At 41.7% G+C, this 16,638-nt stretch overlaps 1 protein-coding gene across 9 annotated transcripts in view; it reads left to right on the forward strand.

The window, feature by feature from the left end:
• The window catches only part of ZMIZ1 (zinc finger MIZ-type containing 1), a 483,594-nt gene that overhangs the window by 436,298 nt on the left and 30,658 nt on the right, over window positions 1–16,638 (forward strand). For 7 of the 9 annotated variants that reach the window (XM_068255451.1, XM_068255450.1, XM_068255449.1 and 4 more), the window contains 7 exons: window positions 4,218–4,362; window positions 4,769–4,883; window positions 7,138–7,355; window positions 7,626–7,827; window positions 8,183–8,470; window positions 12,973–13,155; window positions 16,036–16,113. In XM_068255451.1, coding sequence (XP_068111552.1) covers window positions 4,218–4,362; window positions 4,769–4,883; window positions 7,138–7,355; window positions 7,626–7,827; window positions 8,183–8,470; window positions 12,973–13,155; window positions 16,036–16,113 — 1,229 coding nt within the window. The remainder of the gene's footprint in view (window positions 1–4,217; window positions 4,363–4,768; window positions 4,884–7,137; window positions 7,356–7,625; window positions 7,828–8,182; window positions 8,471–12,972; window positions 13,156–16,035; window positions 16,114–16,638) is intronic. The other 2 variants (XM_068255452.1, XM_068255454.1) reach the window with 2 other exon arrangements.

Consider the following 16,638-nt stretch of genomic DNA (forward strand, 5'->3'; position numbering starts at 1 on the left):
TTAAAATGAAAAAACAACAACATTGCACTGCTTGTCAGGTGGCACCATACCTGTCACTGTCCCAGTGCCACTGGCCATTCTTGTGATGTTTCAGCATATAACGGAAGCAGACGCTGTCTGATGGTGTGTGGCTAGCATTCCTTCCACAGGTGGTGCTCATTTCCACGTCTGATCATCATCATGTGAGGAGGTCAGAGGTCCTATGTAAATACAGCAACCCAGAAAATCAGATATTTGCCTGTGACAGCCTGAAGCAGCTGCTGAGGCTAATGGCTGTAAACCTGATAACAAGCTGGCACAGCTGGGATCGTATGCGATTGTTTATAACATGCAGTGCACTTTTCTTTATTTTGCAGCTACTTGAGTTGTTACATGTGAATATTTAATATCTAATAGGTGCTACTGACAGGTGGTGTTCAAACAATTTATAATGGATGCTTTTTCATAGTTGACTACAAGACTAGCTTCCCTCACAATGCACACTAAGTAAGCAGACAGAATTGCATCTCTTTTCAAAGTCTTGGGGTCTTTTTCCAGTGCTGGGAATCTCTGAGGTCTAGTTCCATAAGGGAATTGCAATCGCATTGAATGCCGCATTATTTGAGCGGTTGCAATTCTTCCCATTCTGAATTGGAATTGTATACCAAACAGCACTGCGATTTTCCTCTGCATTTGGCAATTTGTAGAGAAAAAAGCATAGCTCCCAAATGTCCCTTTTTCAGAGGGACAGTCCCTCTTTGGGAACCAAATCCCTCTGTTCCCCTTTCTTCTTCACTTGTCCCTCTTTCAGAACTGATGTACAGATATGTGTAAATATATAAATGTTAATATGCAGAGAAACTAGTGATTATAGAAAGGACCAGTGTGGTTTGTATTCTAAAATAACGTCTTTTGCTTATGAATTTGTAGTGGTCTGTGTGGCAGGGGTGTGATTACACTGTCTAAGTGTCCTTTCTCATCTCAGAAAGTTGGGAAATATGCTGCAAATTCTTTACAAACTGAGTATTACGGCTAAACTTCTACAATTATTTGTAATTTTTCTTTTAATAGCAACAAAAATAAAGCATCAATAGAAATTACTCGAGCAGTATAGGTACTTCTAAAGTGACTGCTCATCATGTTGTTATAGATGTGTGGAGGCAGCAGAAGAGGGAGCCTACCATTTGAGGCCATGTCTACATGCATTCAGCGACCGTGTACATCACATCACAGCCCTGGCAGAGGCCGCCTTCTGCATCTTGCCACATTTATTTCTAGCTGGTATGAATAGGAAAGGCTGGCTTCCATGCAGCAGCAGTGCAAGCATCAGCCATATGGTGTACAGAAAGGAGTCAGCTGTATACCCATCTCACACATCTATCCACCCAGCTTGAAGCTCTGGAGTATGCAGGCAGCTTCTGTGAGCCAGAGGGGGAGGGGTGTTGGGAAGTGTGACCCCCCCATACTAAGTAGCTTTAACTCATTCCTGACATGCTAATTACCGGCAACAGCAGTAAGCAGGGTATAGCCAAACCATACAGGCAGTGTAAGGATTTCTGTTGTATTGCAATCAATATCTGTGTGCTTAGACAATCTGATGTGATACATGACAGCTTGTGGTATATTTCCAGGCTGTGTCATTTGCTCAAAAGTATTTGTAGCCAATGAACTGTATTGTAGAAGACGTTTCTTAATTCATCATTCATGAACATGGCCAGGATAATCACAGCACTTATAAACTTGCCCCTCTCTGCACCTACAGTAGGTGATTGTATTTAAAGGAATATTGAGGCTGCAGTTCCTGACCTCTCCATCTGTGAAATACCTTGTAATAATGTACCGCATATGAAAATGTGTAAATAGAATGTTTTAGTACTTTCAGTATCCAGCCTAGAGCAAGCCTGCTGATTGGTGGAGGCAAGCAAGTTGCACTAGCTACTGTTCATTTGGTGCCTGGTACTCGATTATAAGATAGCTCAGGGTGACACAGAACTACTAGCAAAGTATAAGGGGCTAAAAGAGGCCGAAAAAGCCTCCCACTGAAAGTAACACTGCGTGTAATTTGCCTTCTTAAAACAGAAGCTCAATTATCGCAAATGCCTTGTTGGTTTTTTTTTTGGTTTTTTTTGCCTGGTGCACACGATGCGATTTTTCCTGTTAAATCAATGGGAAATTTCCCATCATTCAAGGATTTCCAATTTATCCAATTGACTTCTAATCGAAAAAAGGATTGATTTTGAGATCAGTATTGCACAAAATCTTTCTTGATAGAAAGCAGATTGGACGTGTTGGAAGTTATCAATTGATGGGAAATTTTCCAGTCTGATGGGAAAATTGCATTGTGTGTACCAGGCATTAAGAAAGCAAATTATACTCAAGAAAACTGATGCGTCCGTACTCGACTGGAACTACAGTACTATTTTAAAGTCAATGGGAATCGATTAAAAACAACAACAAGATACTTACCTAAGAAGAGGGAAGGCTCTGTGTCCTATTTAGCCTTCCTGCTCCTCTCCCTATCCCCTCGGTTAAGCGCTGGCTCCCCCGCTTAAATCCCCCACTGCAGGGGACTTTGGAAGTCTTCGGGAGCACAGTACTCCCAAGGACAGGTGTCTCCACGTTGCGCACACGCGAGTATGCGAGAGAGGGCGCCCCCATGTGTGCAGTATGGAGTGGCCTGTCTTCTGGAGCACTCTGGCTCCCAAAGACTTCCAAAGCCTCCGGGGGCAGAGAGAAAGAGAGAGCAGTAATTATTAATTTTTCCTTTCTGGTTTCAAAAAGCTCTTGCCATTTTCTGCACATCATAACATTCTTAACTACTTGTTTTCACTGTGCACATCCTGTTTACTGTCTTCAGCCCTCAAAGATTGTATAATTTACATCTGATTTCTCATCTACATAAATCTGCTAGTGTGTGCATAGCAGGGCAGCTCGCTGCTGGCGTACCTCTAGCCATATAGCATAGCTGTGTCCTCTTGGAGTGGAATGTGCCTGTTGTGTCAGATAGGTGTGTCACAGTGCACTGCTAAGTGGTCTGGAAGCATAGATCCTGTCACAGAGACAGTATGACGTGACAGGCTTAATGACGCTCTGCCATCTAGTGGATTCTTTGGGTTTTCTTATAGGAATAAATGTATACTCAATTAACAAGATGCATAACCAGCTGGCTTATTAATTCATTTGAGCAATCAGTAGTTAAACATCAAGAGTTTGTTATATATTCACATTATACTGAAGCCGTGTGTGTGTGTGTGTGTGTGTGTGTGTGTGTGTGTGTGTGTGTGTGTGTGTGTGTGTGTATATATATGAATAATAGACACACACACGTTATTATATGTGTGTGTTTGTGTATATTTAACATAAGAACACGACTGTGTGTGTATATGTGTGTTTGTAAATATATATGAATACTATACACATGCACGTGATCATATATTTGTGTGTATATATTTAACACAAGAACATGACTGTGTATATTGCCAGTAATGAAAGTGTTAGCCAGACTATGTGTATAGGATTTGAGCTGCAGCCGGTTGGGATTGACATCTGTAGTATGATCTCTATATCTGCTGTGTAGCAATGATCGCCACTCCCCTTCTGTTAGACTACATCATTGTCATTGTTACTGTGTATGCTGTGTTCCAGCCTTTCAGCCTGCAGGGAAGAAGGCAGCAAGTGTGACACTATGGAGGCGTGTGCTTGCGCTCCCCAGTGTCTGATTTGGTCCTGTTAACCGTCTGTTTTTTGTCTGTACGTGTCAGAGCCACATGTATCATGCTGAGACTCAGCCTCTCTCCAGCTCTTTATTCTCTTCGTGCTTTGCTCATTTTTAAACACAAAAAATGGATGACACAATGCTCTGTGCTTTTTGTAAATCTGTTTGATGGCAGCTAGTGCTTGGTTGCCAGCATTGTCACACATCCTCCTGCACTGGGCCATGCGAGATGGCTTTACAAACTGGCGGAAACAGTGCCAAGCAGTAACATATTCCAGATATCTTCCATTACATAGAAAGTATGTCACTGGTGGCATTATTACATCTTACTCTTCTTGTCTGTCTATTAGGGACCCCCCCCCCCCCATGGGTCTCCCTACAATAAATAGTGTTACTTTAATCCTTGTTGGTGAGAATCAAGAGTGTGATTTGCTACAACATTGGACCATTATATATCTTAATTTGTTTTGTGTATAATCTATGATGTCTACACAGTAAATTAAAGACTGCTTTCCTTTTCCAGCCCTCCTCTCTTCGTGGTGTGAAGAACTCGGAAGGCTCCTCCTGCTACGCCACCAGAAGAGTAGACAAAACGACCCCCCAGGGAAGCTTCCCATGCAGCCCCCCATGAATTCTTTGACCTCTATGAAACCTTCCCTTTCCCATGGGTAAGTAGCCATCCTGCAATTGGATATTTGTTCCTTTACAGGTTTAAACTGAAGACATTGGTAAAAGAAGATAAAACTGATTTCTGATCACTTGGAATGGTCAATGAGATGCTAATAATTTTGAGTTAATTCAACTGTCAAGCTTGGAGATGCACCAATCAAGTTTAGCAGATGCTGCATTTCATTGGCTGTATAAATATGCATAAGTGTAGCATTAAATTTTGCATCCATTTTGAATTATTAGCATGTCATTGACTGTCTGTGGTGATAACATGTCACTTACACATGCACACTTTGTGCTTTAGGTTTTCAGTTGAAAAGTGTAATATTCTATGAAAATAAATGGTTTTCCCCATGTTTACAAATAGTGTGGTGAACTTAATTTTTGTGTTTTTATTTTTTCCAGTGATGGATCTTTCCCTTACGACTCTGTCCCTTGGCAACAGAACACCAGTCAGCCACCCGGTTCTCTCTCTGTGGTTACTACAGTTTGGGGGGTCACAAATACATCTCAGAGTCAGGTTAGTTTACTTTTTTTTTAATCATTAAAGCTTAAACACGAGAACATAAGAGGGGATCTAAAGTGTCTGGACTAATAATATTACCAGAATGCAAGTGTTCTGCACTGTCAGTAAGTATCTGCAACAGTCTTCTGATTTCTTCCTGTCCTCAGAGTTCCTGGAGCACGTTGATCTACATGGGGCTTCTGCTTTCCTGATTTGAAGTTAACTGCCATATGTCAGAGACCTTAATTGATTACAGAGGCATACTTGACTATTGAATAGCATGGGTGTAGCATATCACCAGAAGATGGGTAAATAGGTTTTAGTTGGGTAAATCTAAACCCATCTTCATAGCAGAGCCTCTGACACACATGGGCTGCTTGGGCACGTGGACCAGTTAGACGATAAAACAGGCGTAAGGCACCTGTTTTTATCTTCTAACTGGTCAAGGTGTTTATACATTGGAAGCATTGTTGTGGTGACCGGACAGATGTGTGGGTCAGGCCCTCCATCCAGCTGGTTTTCCTTGTTAAAGCTGTATATTATCCACGCATACATATTACAAAATGGTCTATAAAGCCACATATTGGCTACACTTCCTTTATTTGAAAAGTGCAGTGTTCTTCCAAAAAATATATTTTAGTCAGGTTTGGCAGACAAAAAGATGTGGTATGTGCGAAATGCAACATTTACTGTGCCAAAATTCCATTGCTCTCATTTGTGTGATGAATCTTTGCTATGCTTCCCATAATTTGCCACAGCTTCCTAGTGGCGATCAAAGTATGTCACAACTTTCCATCACCTCTTTACTGTAAAACAGCTCAGCACTCCCAGATCTCCACTTGCCTTCTAATCTCCCCTCCTTCCTTCTCCTATGTGCTCCAGTGTTGTTGGGCCCTTGTAGGGTGTCCCCAGCTATGTAGTGCCTAATAGGCTTCTGACAGTTTCAGGACAGCATTGTGACAGCCAAGTGGTGAGGAAAAGCAGCTGTGTATCTGGAGCACCCAGCAAAAAGGGGCTGGAGAGATGCTTGTCTGTATGTACTCAATGTATTAACTTGCCTTACAATGCCATGGAAAATTAGGACAAGAAACAAGTTAATATAAATGAATCATGACAACCAGGCTTGTTCCACATGTTAAACCATAATAAAATTCACTAATGTAAAGAAAAAAAGTGGTTTTAGTTTTTTTCTAAAATATAAAGCAACTTGCTAAGTATACTCTAATACTCTAACCTTAGCAATCAGTCACAAGTAATCTTTTTTTACACATATAGCTACACTAAACTGATACTTGTTTGCTTTCAACCTCTAGAGTTTTCACATTATTATTTCCTAGATTATTTTGTGAGATTAGGGAACATTTGTGTTCTTATCTTTCAGCTAACATACCGTAACTTGCTGATCATTCTCTTGCTGATTTTAGTCTCCAGATGTGCAAAGCTGGTAGAGACATACCCTAATGCTGGGAATACACTGGTCGATCTGAGGGCAGATTAGCCACCGGATCGATCCCCGCTCGTCTGCGCGGATCGATTCCCGCGGGGATCGAGCACGGAATCGATCCCTGTGGTGATCGGACACGTCAGATATTATCAATCGAGCCATTAGGCTCGATTGATAATCCTCCTCTCGATGCCGGGTATGCCCAGCATTAAAGACTGGCAGCTGTAATTGCAGCAAAAGGTGGTTCTACAAAGTATTGACTCAGGTGGCCGAATAATTGCGCACACCCCACTTTGCAGTTATTTTTTTTTTTTTTTAAATGTTTGGAATCATGTATGATTTTCATTCCACTTCTCACATGTACACCACTTTGTAGTGGTCTTTCACGTAAAATTCCAATAAAATTGATTCAGGTTTGTGACAGAAATATGACAAAATGTGGAAAACTTCAAGGGGGCTGAATACTTTTGCAAACCACTGTACCTAAATAGAGGTGGTTAATGAGAGGCAAATAACTCTGCCAAATTGTGTACAACTTTTGATCGGGCCAGTCACAATGGCCAGGAAGATTATTTTGTTGGTGCAGTTGGAGTCTTTGCATCTCACTGACAATCTTTATCCCTGACCTGGGAAGGATATTCTCGAACAATGTATACCGTAATTTATAATATACTGACTATTACTGAGAACATAGTACTTTGTCAATGGTAAAATTGTGAAGAATGATACAATGGTATGAGCGTCTGGCCTGTCATATTTGTCCACCTATTTGACTTAAAAGCATACATTTTTAAAAACCACTGTTCACTTTGTAACTTTTACCAGGTTCTGGGAAACCCTATGGTTAATGCAAACAATCCACTGAATCCAGGTGGTAACCCCATGGCTTCTGGCATGAATAGCAGCAGTGCTGGCATGAATTCTCCTCAGTTTGCTGGGCAACAGCAGCAGTTTTCCTCGAAGGGAGCATCAAGCCAGCCCTATATGCAGCAGGGCATGTATGGACGTCCAAGTTACCCCGGGGGAGGAGGATTTGCAGGGAGGTAAGAGTCACACTGTACATCAGTACTCTTTTCTCACCTCTATTGTACTGCTCTTGTATGCTGTCTCTGTAGATCAGTTAAATTTAAAAGCACTGTGATTTATCTCTTGTTTAGTAATGTGCATCATACCTTTGTCATTAATGGATAAGTGTCCTATGGGATTGTGTTCATTGTAGTTTCCATGTATTTTCCTTAATACATACTCATAGGACGTTATATATGTGAGATTATTTATTTTCCTTTAAATGCAATGAATCCTTCTTTTCTCAGCTATCCTGGTGGACCCAATAACCCCTCTGGAATGGGTATACCACCTCACACGCGACCGCCTGCAGACTTCACCCAGCCCGCAGCAGCAGCCGCCGCAGCTGCTGTCGCTGCCGCAGCTGCCACGGCTACTGCTACAGCAACTGCCACGGTGGCGGCACTGCAGCAGGAGACTCAGAATAAGGACATGAACCAGTACGGCCCAGTGAGTCCTCTTAGTATTTCTTGCCTTTTATGTGTATTTTCACCTCTTCAGTAAATACTGTCCTACTTGTATCAATCCATTTCCATTTGTGATGTCAGAACGATCTGTGAGGTGCATTAAGTAAAAATGTAGAATTTTGGTGCTGAAACAGAGTTTTGTGTATTTCAATGTCCACTAGATACCATCCTGTTTAATAGCAGTTTGTATATGTTATGTTATTATGTGTGCTTTATGAAAATGCGACATCTCTTTGTCCTCCTTCCTCTGACCGACCTCTTTACCTTTCCTCCCTTGCTACTCACCCCTGTCAGACACGCATGTCGCATTTTACTCTTTTCTCTTTCTTTTGTTGAAGGTGTGTTCCTCTTTCCAGATGGGTCCAGCTCAGGCCTACAACAGTCAGTTCATGAACCAGCCTGGCCCACGAGTGACTTCTGCTATGTCAGGGAGTATGAACCCAGCTGGAATGGGTCCCAACATGGCACCTTCCAACATGAGTGGTCCACCAATGGGAATGAACCAGCCTCGGCCTGGCATGAACCCTTTCGGTGCTCATGGCCAAAGGATGCCTCAGCAAAGCTACCCGGGTCCAAGGCCTCAGTCTTTGCCTATGCAGGGCATGAAGAGGCCGTACCCTGGAGAGGTGAGCAGAGAAGCACGGTTTTGTGTTTGCTAGGTTACAGAGCATCCGTTAATGGCATCATTTATGTCCTAAGGCTGAAGAAAGCATGCTACACTACTATATTAGTACTTGGATTGGCTCTGTAAATTCAATGACCAATTTTCCTTTGACTTTAAAGTTAAGCTATTTTAAAAATGAGCCTGGGCTCAGAGCTTCATCTTTGCTCTAAAAGATAAGCAACAACAGCATAATAACCATAATAAACATAAATGTTTTCATTATAACAGGATAATAAGCTTTAAAGAAAAAGATTTCTCAGTTACAGCTTACAGAACTCCTTAAAGAGAACCCGAGGTGGGTTTGAAGAATATTATCTGCATACAGCAGCTGGATCTGCCTATACAGCCCAGCCTCTGTTGCTATCCCAAACCCCCCTAAGGTCCCCCTGCACTCTGCAATCCCTCATAAATCACAGCCACGCTGCTGACAAACAGCTTGTCAGAGCTGGCTGTGTTTATCTTTATAGTGTCAGTCTGCTGCTCTCCCCGCCTCCTGCAGAACTCCGGTCCCCGCCTGCATCCCTTCCCTCCCTGCTGATTGGAGGAAAGGGACAGGGGCAGGGACCAGAGCTATGCAGGAGGCGGGGGAGCAGCTGAGACTGACACTACAGATGTAAACACAGCCTCACAGCACGGCTGTGATTTATGGGGGATTGCAGAGTGCAGGGGGACCTTAGTGGGGTTTGGGATAGCAACAGAGGCTGGGCTGTATAGGCAGATCCAGCCTCTGTATGCAGATACCATTCTTTAAACACACCTCTGGTTCTCTTTAAAAAAAATCTGCAATGTGTCTACTTCCTGCTGTCATGGAAGCAGACAAAGGGTTAACATGCTTTGTTTACATATTAGCTGTGTCTGCTGAGATCTGCTGAATTTGTGTGCTGACACAGCGGAGGTAACAAATTACACTTGTGATTACTTACACAGGGTGCATTTCTCTCTGTTTTCCTTGTGTCCTGTGCTAGAGTTCAGGTCCACCTTCATATTCACACTCATTTAAATCCACAAGGCAGGCATCTTTTCATTTAACAAGGTAAACTTGTACAAATTATTTAGACTAAAAATGCATATATCAATAACCAAATACCATTTATAGCTTTTAAGGTAAAAATACAATTTTAAAAATCCTGAGTTGCTGCATTTGAATTTTTAGTCTGGGCAAAAGATATATGGTCTGTGGCTGCCTGGAGCATTGTCAGCAATCCACGTTACAAAGTGAAGGCAGAATGGCTTTTATTATTTATTTATTTATTTCAATCACTCCGATTCCATGAAGTAAATGTTTACTGACATGATCAGATCCTTCCCCATTTATCTCTACACTGCCATAAGTGTTTCATTAAAGCTGTCATTTGACTTCTGCTTCCCAGAAGTGGGGAACTGTGTTTATTTGATGGCGATCAGTACCTATGAATATTTGCAGGTCTGCAAAGAGGGGTGTGATCTGTCCCTGTATAATATACGCTATGCTGTGTTTATCTGGAAATCTGAAGTGCAGGAGGACTAACTGGCCACATAAATGTCAGCTTTACTGATATGTAGCCGTAAGTTGTACTGTATATTACCCTGAAAGGACAACTGAAACAAGAGGGATAAGGAGGCTGCCATATTTATTTCCTTTTAAGCAATACCAGGTGCCTGGCAGTCTTGCTGATCCTCTGCCTCTAAAGGTGCATACACATGTCTGATTTTATGACCGATTGTGGTTCAAACCGGACATTTTAACGACTTGTAATTCAAACAAAAAGTCATTCAGACTCCTTGCCCCATATGCAATTAACTTTTTCTCCTTAGTTTTCTCCTATGTGGTATTTTTTATAACTTATCATAAAATGCCTTTTGCCAACAAGCAAGAAAATACTAAAAATAAATTTGTTGGTGCCTTTTCAACAATTTTTGGGTACTTTTGAAATTGTAAAATGCTGAAACTTTAGTTTAACCCTCCTGGCGGTCTATTAAAAACCGCCAGGGGGCAGCGCAGCTGTGTTGTTGTTTTTTTAAGTCATGTAGTGAGCCTAGGGTTCGCTACATTACATGACAGCCGCTGTGCAGCGGCATCCCCCCCACCCCCTCGATCGCCTCCAGCAATAAAACACGTCCGGAAATCCCGTTCTGAACGGGATTTCCATTAGGGCTTCGCCTGGGTGGGATGATGTCACCGACGTCATGACGTCAAAGGGAGTCCCGATCCACCCCTCAGCGCTGCCTTGCACTGATTGGCCAGGCAGCGCATGGGGTCTGGGGGTGGGGCGGCGCGGTGGGTAGCGGCGAATCGGCCCGGAGCGGCGGCGATCGGAGTGCACACGCAGCTAGCAAAGTGCTAGCTGCGTGTAGCAAAAAAAAATTATGCAAATCGGCCCGGCAGGGCCTGAGAAATCCTCCTGCGTGGCTTACCCCGAACTAAGGTCGGGGTTACCGCCAGGAAGGTTAAAGAGAAGATGAAAATTATCTCCTAGGAGAGAACTCAGGCGAAAAAAATGAATTGCATATGGGACCTTGTGTACACAGACGAACAAACATTTGAAATGCTAATTACAGCTAATTTACATGTCGTTTGACTGGTCAAGAGACTGGATAGAACAATGGACCAGATCAAATGACTGATCAAACAACTTGTTGTTTGAATGTATATTAGTGACAAACTAATAGACTTTCAAACAACATGTCATTTGTACACATGTACTGTACTGACCTAAATGTCGTTTGATCCGCCAAGTGGATCAGTCAAAACTGCTGCTATCAGTCTAACGATAGTTCGTACACTGGCCAAACTGCCGTTCAAATGACCGGTTTGAACGACAAGTCGTTCAGAAATATCAGACGTGTGTACGTACCTTAACACTCTTAGCCATACACCCTGAAGAAGCATGCAGCAGATCAGGTGTTTGTGACATTTTTGTCAGATCTGACAAGATCAGCTGCATGCTTGTTTCTGGTGTTAGTCAGACACTACTGCAGCCACATAGATCAGTAGGGTTCCCAGGCAACTGGTATTGTTTAAAAGTAAATACATTTGGCAGCCTTCACATTTTTCTCACTTCAGTTGTCCTTGAAGAAGCTCAGTGAGACAATTCAATTCTCAGACCCACAGTAACAAAGTATTAACCTTACCCCCCTGGCGGTATGATTATTTCCGGATTTTAGGGTTTTTTTTTTAAACGATTCAGACCCCAAAATGGGAAAAAATCATTCCGCCAGTTTCTTTGCAGCAGCCCCTGCTCTGATTCACCTCGCTGGGCTCCAGCGCTGCAATTTTACCTCCATCCTCTGGGTGGCGCTATACTCTGCATTGCGCTCCCGGCGGCTAGCCCGAGCTACACTCGGGAATACCACCAGCCACCAGGGAAGGTGTATGCATGTATGTATGTATATATATATATATATATATATATATATATATATATATATATATATATATATATATATATATACATATACATATAAATATATATATATACATATATATATATATATATATATATATATATATATATATATATACCGGTATATACTTTATAAATGAATAATAATAAAGGGTGAGTACTCACTTCCATCTAGCCAATGTCTAGCCAATGTTACTACTTCCATGTAGTAGGAGAGCTGACCTACACAATCTGTTCAAAATATTTCAATCTGTTGTCCCTCATACATGACAAGACAAATAACATTTATATTGCGCTTTTCTCCTGGCGGACTCAAAGCGCCAGAGCTGCAGCCACTAGGACGCGTTGTATAGGCAGTAGCAGTGTTAGGGAGTCTTGCCCAAGTTCTCCTACTGAATAGGTGCTGGCTTACTAAACAGGAAGAGCCGAGATTCAAACCCTGGTCTACAAAATGGAAGTGGTAAAATTATTTTAACAATAATTTAAAGAAAAAATGCCATAGAAGAATTGCTGAAATAATAGTTTGTGATTTTTATTTTTTTTTTTAATGAGTAAAATCTGCAGAATGAGTAATGCTGCACAAAACAATGATATATTCTAGTTGATGTCAGTAAGTGGTATAAGAGCACTTAGTGTATGGGCCATGTGTTTCTGACTATAAGATATACTCAGAGTCTCTTAAACGGGATGGTCAATGAGATGCTAATAATTCTAAGTTGATACTAAATAAAATGTAAATGTATGCAGTTTAGAAATGGAGGTACCAAATGTAGCAGCTTCTACATTTATCTGTCCATGTCAAAGCTGTGTACATTTGCATAAAATTAACATAATATGTACCTCAACTTAGAATTGTATCATCTCATTGACTATCCCTTCTGTTCAGCAGCCTTTTCTGCATGTTAAAGTAACATGCACACCTGAAAAATGATCTTGATATGCTTTTGTGGATTGCACGCATTTGCCGATGTTTGCAACTAAATTCACGACTTTCATTATATTCATTATGGAGTTTTTGATTGATGTCCTGTTTGAAAATGTATGATAAAACAATCCTATTATATGGTTTTTTTTATTGCAGCCCAACTATGGTAGCCAGCAATATGGACCAAGCACTCAATTTCCCAGTCAGCCTGGGCAGTACCCAAGTCCAAATCCTGCTAGACCTATGACATCTCCAAACTACCCAGGACAGAGGATAGCAGCACAGCAGGCTGCGGGGCAGTACCCACCTCCCACTGTTAGCATGGGGCAGTATTATAAGGTAATTATCAATTTGACTTGTTTTGGAGAGTTTTGGGTTTTTCCCTTACATTGATTATGTTTCCATGTGGTTATAGGTAAGGAATGATTGTGTTAAAAGAAATGTCTCTTGTCTTTGAAGTGCCATGTTAATGCCTAGAGTGTGTTGTGCTCTGCCAGTCTGGCCTGTAGTGCTGCAGAACAGTAGAATATATCTGTGATACATCAAGCTCTGGGCTGACACATTCCCATATGCTGAGCCCTGGCAGACCTGTCACTGCCTGACAAGTATGCTGGGCTGGGGGCACAGGCTTCTACGCTACATGCAGTGACATGCTACTGAGACGAGGCTTTTTCTTGTCACCGAATGAAATATGGGAAAAGAATGACAGACTGTTTTGATGGCAAACTGGCACTTTTCCTCAGCACAGACTTATGATGGATTTTTGTTTTACTTTCTGCTTACTTGTAGCTCGCAAGCCTTCACACAAAGTCAGAGCAGTTACAAGTCTCAGTTTTCATAGTGTATTTATAGGGTCATCATGCACAGAGCCATTTTCTCATTTCGGCTTCCCTGCATTACATGTGATTGTGCACATCTGCCCATTACATGTGAGAATGGCTTGCGGTCACTGTACACAAATCCCCACCGTGCAGTGATGTTCTGCTTTATCCAAGATCTTCCCCCTGCAGGGCAAGCAGGTAAATGTCCTGCTATTTTTCATGGACTTCATTCCAAATATTGATTTCATTAATCTGATTGGATTGGTTAGGAGATTTTTGTCCATTAGTGGTTCCAAACGATTATTTCCGATCGTTCATACAAAGAATCGTTCATAAACAATCATTCTGCAAATTGTATCGTTAGTGGCCACGTTAACGGTCTGTGAAAATTTTTTTTACTGCTGTGTGTGTCTCATGTGAAAAGTTTGTTTGCTTCCTGCCCTGATAATTCCTGTCACCATGGAAAGAAGTGACTTGAACAACATCTGTGCCACAGTCAGCAGTAATTCCATAAATACAGAGGCTCAAACCATTCCTCACTACCGTGTATCAACCATTTTAACAATCGGATATAGTTTTATATCACCAAAGATGGGTACAGTTTTACTGTCATTCACATGATTCAGCAGAAATTGTACACATTTTGTAGCCACATGCCCAACCGCTGATCTTATGTCCTGAGGAAATCACAATTAGTTGCTGCTGTGTTACATTCAGTAAGGAGTCCTTGGTCTAGAATCCCTTACACTGCTATTGCCTGCCTAGTGCACCCTAGTGGCTGCAGCTCAAGCCAGGAGAAAAGCGCAACATAATTGTTATTGGTCTTGTCTTATTGGTAAGACCATGGGTTAATTGCCAGAAAGCTGCAGATATAGGCCCTGTATTGCTCCCATAAATAAGCAGTTCAGCAGGAGAGAAGACAGACATATGGCACAGTTACAAACGCCATCTATTCTTTTATTGGTGCAGAGAATCACATGACCATAGAGGAAGTAAGGTGGGTGCTGGAACAGAGAGGCAACCCAACAAAGGTGATGGTCATATGTAGGAAAACTCATGGAGAAGCAGGTGATTTGTTTGATCAGCTTGGCAAAACTCTGATTTGCTGTGATCACATCCTGCTTTAGCACATAATGACTAGCAAATCAGAGACTTGCATATCTATCACCTGACTAAACTGATCACATGCTTCTCCATGAGCTCTCCTAGACATGACAATCACTACCCTACAGCCGCTCTAACCTTACGACACAGGTCTAATCTATGTTATGATAACAAAAGGAACAGTAGCAGTTTATGCCTTTGCCCTGTGTCTTCTCTCTCTCCTTTGGACAAATCTAAATATACTATCCAGGTACTTGATAAGCAGAGTGCCAAAATGTTACTACTTGTTTTATATAAGGCTCTTGCAGATAATTACATTTAATTGAATTGATGAATAAGTTGATAGCAGGCTGTATAAGTTGTTGTGTTGCTGCTGCTTGGCTCAGCTTTATCGTGCTATGCATAATGCAAGAAGGCGAGGCATGAGATAAGGTCAGAAAGGGATTAAGATGAAATGGGGCCCTAGGCAAGATAGCAGTTTTTGCCCACTGCCGATTAGTCACCTGGCTTTTTTTAGTAAGATTTGGTGGGGCTAGCGTCCACCAGGCCCTGGTCTCTCTCCAGGCCCTAGGCAACTGCCTAGGTTTGCCTTGTGGATGATCCAGCTTTGGATAAAGTTCCTGAGAAGCCTCCACCACAGGCACCCACCCACCGACTTCCCTTAGATCACTGGGCCCAATAAGTACAATAAGTCTTTTACATTGTACTAATTTACTGCATAACACACCAGTATCCTGCTAGTGTATAAATAAACCTCATGGTGCCAGACATCCCTGTCTTCCTGTTTGAAGCCTGCACTGTGAAGGTGTGTGCAGCAGGGAGGTGCTGATGATAGGACTCCTGACCAGGCAATCTGACATCCGCTTATCAAGCACTGCCACTGAATTCCTGTACAGGACGAAAATAGGATTTGCACCAGAATTTGGCTTTAATAAATGACTGAAAGCCACTTTCTGCCATACAATAGTACATCATGTTTTCTTCTTCTTCTTAGTTATACAAATGTAATTGCACTGGAGTTCAGGTTCTAGGAAGTTATACCTTCTTGCATTGGATAGGTAATGATTTGTGATCACCTGCTGTAAATAATCCACCTCCTGTATCCATATAAAATAGGGTTAGATGCATTTACATTTAAGCATAACTCTGCACTGAGCATTAAATGAGCCTCTGCTTCTCTGCAATTTAGCTTTCTTATAGATCCAATGCTACGCTGCTTTTTCATTCTAGTATTTTTTGGTCATTATTTTTTTGTACATTTTTTAATCCATGATTATTATTATTTTTCTATTAGCCAGAGCAGTTTAATGGACAAAATAACACCTTTTCTGGGAGCGGCTACAGTAGCTATAGCCAAGGCAGTATGAACGGGGTGAGTGCGATTTCATACCAAATCATTCAGCCACTATTGTGCCAGTCTGGGCGGGTAGCGGGCGCGATTTCTGTCTCTGAAATCTTATGCGGGAGATTGAACATCATTATGGCATATTATTAACAATAAGTATGATTGGACTTTTCTTTATATGATTAAATAACAAATCACATATTTTAAGTTTTATATTATCTGTCGATGTGTTTTCAAGAGGTATTGTTGCTTACTAATATGATCCTCACCAAACTAATCTTTGCAATGGAAAGTTTGACATGGATGTTTTTAAAAATGCTAAAATGAATTGCTAGCTGCTGGTGATTGACTGCCATCCACTTTGCTGTGTCAGTCAATGGTGGGAGGGAGGACCTTAAAGGACAACTGATGTGAGAGATATATAAAGGCTGCCATATTTATTTCCCTATAACCAATACCAGTTGCCTGGCAATGCTACTGATCCTCTGCCTCTAATACTTTTAGCCAAAGACCCTGAAGAAGCATGTAGCAATCAGGCGTTCCTGACATTGT

Source organism: Hyperolius riggenbachi, chromosome 10 (genome assembly GCF_040937935.1).
Source record: "Hyperolius riggenbachi isolate aHypRig1 chromosome 10, aHypRig1.pri, whole genome shotgun sequence".
Lineage (NCBI taxonomy): Eukaryota > Metazoa > Chordata > Amphibia > Anura > Hyperoliidae > Hyperolius > Hyperolius riggenbachi.